Raw genomic sequence first — 3,056 nt, forward strand, 5'->3', positions numbered from 1 at the left:
GTGCTCTGGAAGAACAGCCACCCTGAAAAGCCCAGTAGAAATGTAACCGGTACTAGCATTTAGTTTTCAGTCTCCTCTTTAACATGTACAGGCCTGGGTATGTAAACCATATTCACAGTTTAAGTATTTTTCGACAGAAGTACCTTTTTTCTTTTTTGCATTTGTTCCTTAAAATTGGCTCTCAATTCAGCATACAGTTCATAATGTCACTTGTTTTCTGATGCATACATTTACAAGATAACTTAAATCTGTGCCATTACTCACGGTCAAGGTAATTCAACACGAGTAGTAATATCCAACAGTGACATTCAATACTACATTTCAAATATTTGTGCAAAGAGCAAAAGAACAGTTGTATGAGGCAAACATTTGCAAAACCTTTAATACCTCCTCAATGTTGTAAACTTGGACTGTCGGCCTTAAGTCCTGCACATCCCACAGCTTTAAAAAGTCAGTGGCTAAAATTATCAAGTCACAGAAAAGTTCTCTTCTACATAGTGCAAATTGTAATGTAGATAACGTGAAAAACATTTCTAGCTGGATTGACTTTGTGCAATCACCAGTGGTCTTCTCATAGTTGAAGAAAGTGTGCATTCGAAGAACCACATGGTTCAGGAAGTCAGAAGGGTGGGGAGGAGAGAGAAAAAGCAGTTCCATCACACTTCTCAAACCAGCATTAGATGTGCAAAGGCAGCAAAAATTCCAGCTGCTACTACAACCAGAACAGAGTAACTTTTCAGGAAGACCCAGGCGTTTAGTCACTTGGACTGGTCTCTAGAAAAATATGTGAGTATATGTTGGATTTTTATCAGGCGGTCTTTTAAAGACATCATGGAGAGAACTGACAGCTGATATCTGGGGTCTACTGGAAGAACAGCTAGAAGCCACCAACACCAAGCAGGACCATTGGGCATTGCCTAAAAATGAAAGATAAGTTGGTTACCCATAACCAATGTAGTACAGTTGTCTAACACAAAGACATGAGAAGACAAAGCCATCAATGACAAAAACTAGTTTGAAGTTTGATACTAACTAGAGAATTCCAGATCCATGAAACCAGAAAGGTTCTGAAGGATTCTCTTCTGATCGCTTCCCAGCTGAGAAGTCTAATGACGTACACTTCAACTAAGCTTGATAAAGCAATTTAAGACACCAAAGGAAGCTTGTAGCTTCCTATAGAAAAGATGGGCAGTCACCGAGTTACACACCTCCCTGATAAAAGCTAGACTGATGACCTGTCATGCTATTCTTGAGGCTTGAATACTCTTAAAGCCTAGTGTTTTCATTACAATTTCGTTATATTTGAAGGACTCCTCTATCATGTTCCAATTCCACTCCCTTCTCATTACCTCCTAGACAGAGCAGGACTACTTAATCAGTGTCTTCTAAGTTGATAAAACATTCTATGTAACATTTTCCTGTATTTCATTCAATTCTCTACACCAAGCCTTAGATGTCACCCACAATTGGACATAATACTCTTCAGCAGAGGTCCTCTCACTGCAGAGAAGGTTAATTACCTCAGATGACTTGCAAAATTACTACTGGTAGTGGTGTACACTCCAGGATAACATTTCTTCCCTTCCATCTATACCACACAGTTGACACATTTGTGTTTTACTACAAATCTCAGTTACATACCCACAGTATTGCTGCCCTACTAGCTATCTTGGTTTTGCACATTTAATCCTCTTTTCCTAATATGTTGTTTTAAATCTGGGTGGCAGGGTTTTTTTGTTGGGGGTTTTGTTTGTATTAAATTGGTCTAAAATCACTTCTGAATTCATGCACTAGCCTCCACAGCATCTACAGTCCTCCCAAACTGGTTAATACAGTCTCATAAAAGTATGTAGTAGATGAGTGAGGGACAGCCTCTCATAAGACCCCACTTCATATATAATTCCACTTTAAAAGCCAAATTTTATGTATTTTTAGAAGTAAGTTTTCTCCTGTCTCTAGTCTCTGAGGATCTCACCAGCCTTCATTAATTGTTTATAATTCCCATTAAAATAGATTGCTGCAGCTAGTTTCATTAGAAACATTTGTCAAATCCTAGCAGCTGCCGCAGTTTACGGCACTTGGTCAGAACAGAAGAAAGTGTTACTTGTGATGCCTGCATGTGACACAGGGAAGAAAGTTCAAGGTTTGTCTTCCTATTTGAATTCTAACGGCTTTACACAAACCAACAGTTTAAAATGCTACTGAAACTGAAAGTGTTCTCTGTTTACTAGTTTTATCTCCATAGCAGCCTATCTTCCTCTCCTGCAAAAACTGTTGAACAATAACATAATTGCCTTTTGTTTCTCATCATTTGAGAAACAAGATGCAAGTCTTATTGCCTTCAAAGCTGGGGGAAAAAAAAAGTGGGGTTTTTTTTAATTTTACTCTTTAGTAGTTAACACAGTTTTTAGTTTAAGCACCTAATAATTGATATTAAATGCTATCTCACCTGTATATTTTCCTCCCTGTCAGGCATTGGCCCAAAGTGCTGAAGAATTTGAGTGCGAAATTTGTTTCTTAAGTTTTGGAACCAACTGCAGGCCTGATTGTAAACAAAATCGTGAAGTTCTCTCAGTTTCTTCAGTTCTTCCTCATCAGCAACCTATAGGAGGAATGTTACAAAAATGTCATTACAGATAAACAATTCAGGTAAAAATCATGAAACATTCAATTTCAACTATATTTAGATACATTTCTTGCATTCTCCTAAACCTTGAATGCTAATGTCTGAATAGTAAGGAAATCCTCTTAATTTTTCAGAAGTTACAGCTTCAAACTATTGTGTAAACAAAACCATAGTATTTCTGTGCTGCTTTATAGTAATAAAAAACTAAGCTAGCTTCCATTTCTTCCACACGCTGGCACTGAATCTTCCTGTGGCCTAGAGACGTAAAAATTTGAAATGAACTCTCAAAAACAATGAAGCAGAACTCTTGAAATATTAATACTAGTGTCCCGGGTTCAACATGGAGGAACCGGATGCTCCCATGTTGTCCAGCTTTCTTCTTCCCAGAGAGCTGTGGTTCTCCCAGGCTTCCGGGAAGGAGGAAACGCCT

The 3,056-nt window shown here is 38.2% G+C and overlaps 1 protein-coding gene across 1 annotated transcript in view; it reads right to left on the reverse strand.

The window, feature by feature from the left end:
- Positions 1-287: 287 nt before the first annotated feature.
- The window catches only part of LONRF1 (LON peptidase N-terminal domain and ring finger 1), a gene marked incomplete at its 5' end in the record, with an annotated part of 12,161 nt that continues 9,392 nt past the window's right edge, over positions 288-3,056 (reverse strand). Inside the window, 2 exons of the mRNA XM_010142246.1 lie at positions 288-917; positions 2,450-2,602. Of these exons, the coding sequence (XP_010140548.1) occupies positions 759-917; positions 2,450-2,602 (312 nt within the window). The remainder of the gene's footprint in view (positions 918-2,449; positions 2,603-3,056) is intronic.

The sequence above is a fragment of the Buceros rhinoceros genome, unplaced genomic scaffold, assembly GCF_000710305.1.
Source record: "Buceros rhinoceros silvestris isolate BGI_N320 unplaced genomic scaffold, ASM71030v1 scaffold2028, whole genome shotgun sequence".
In the NCBI taxonomy this organism is placed as follows: Eukaryota; Metazoa; Chordata; class Aves; order Bucerotiformes; family Bucerotidae; genus Buceros; species Buceros rhinoceros.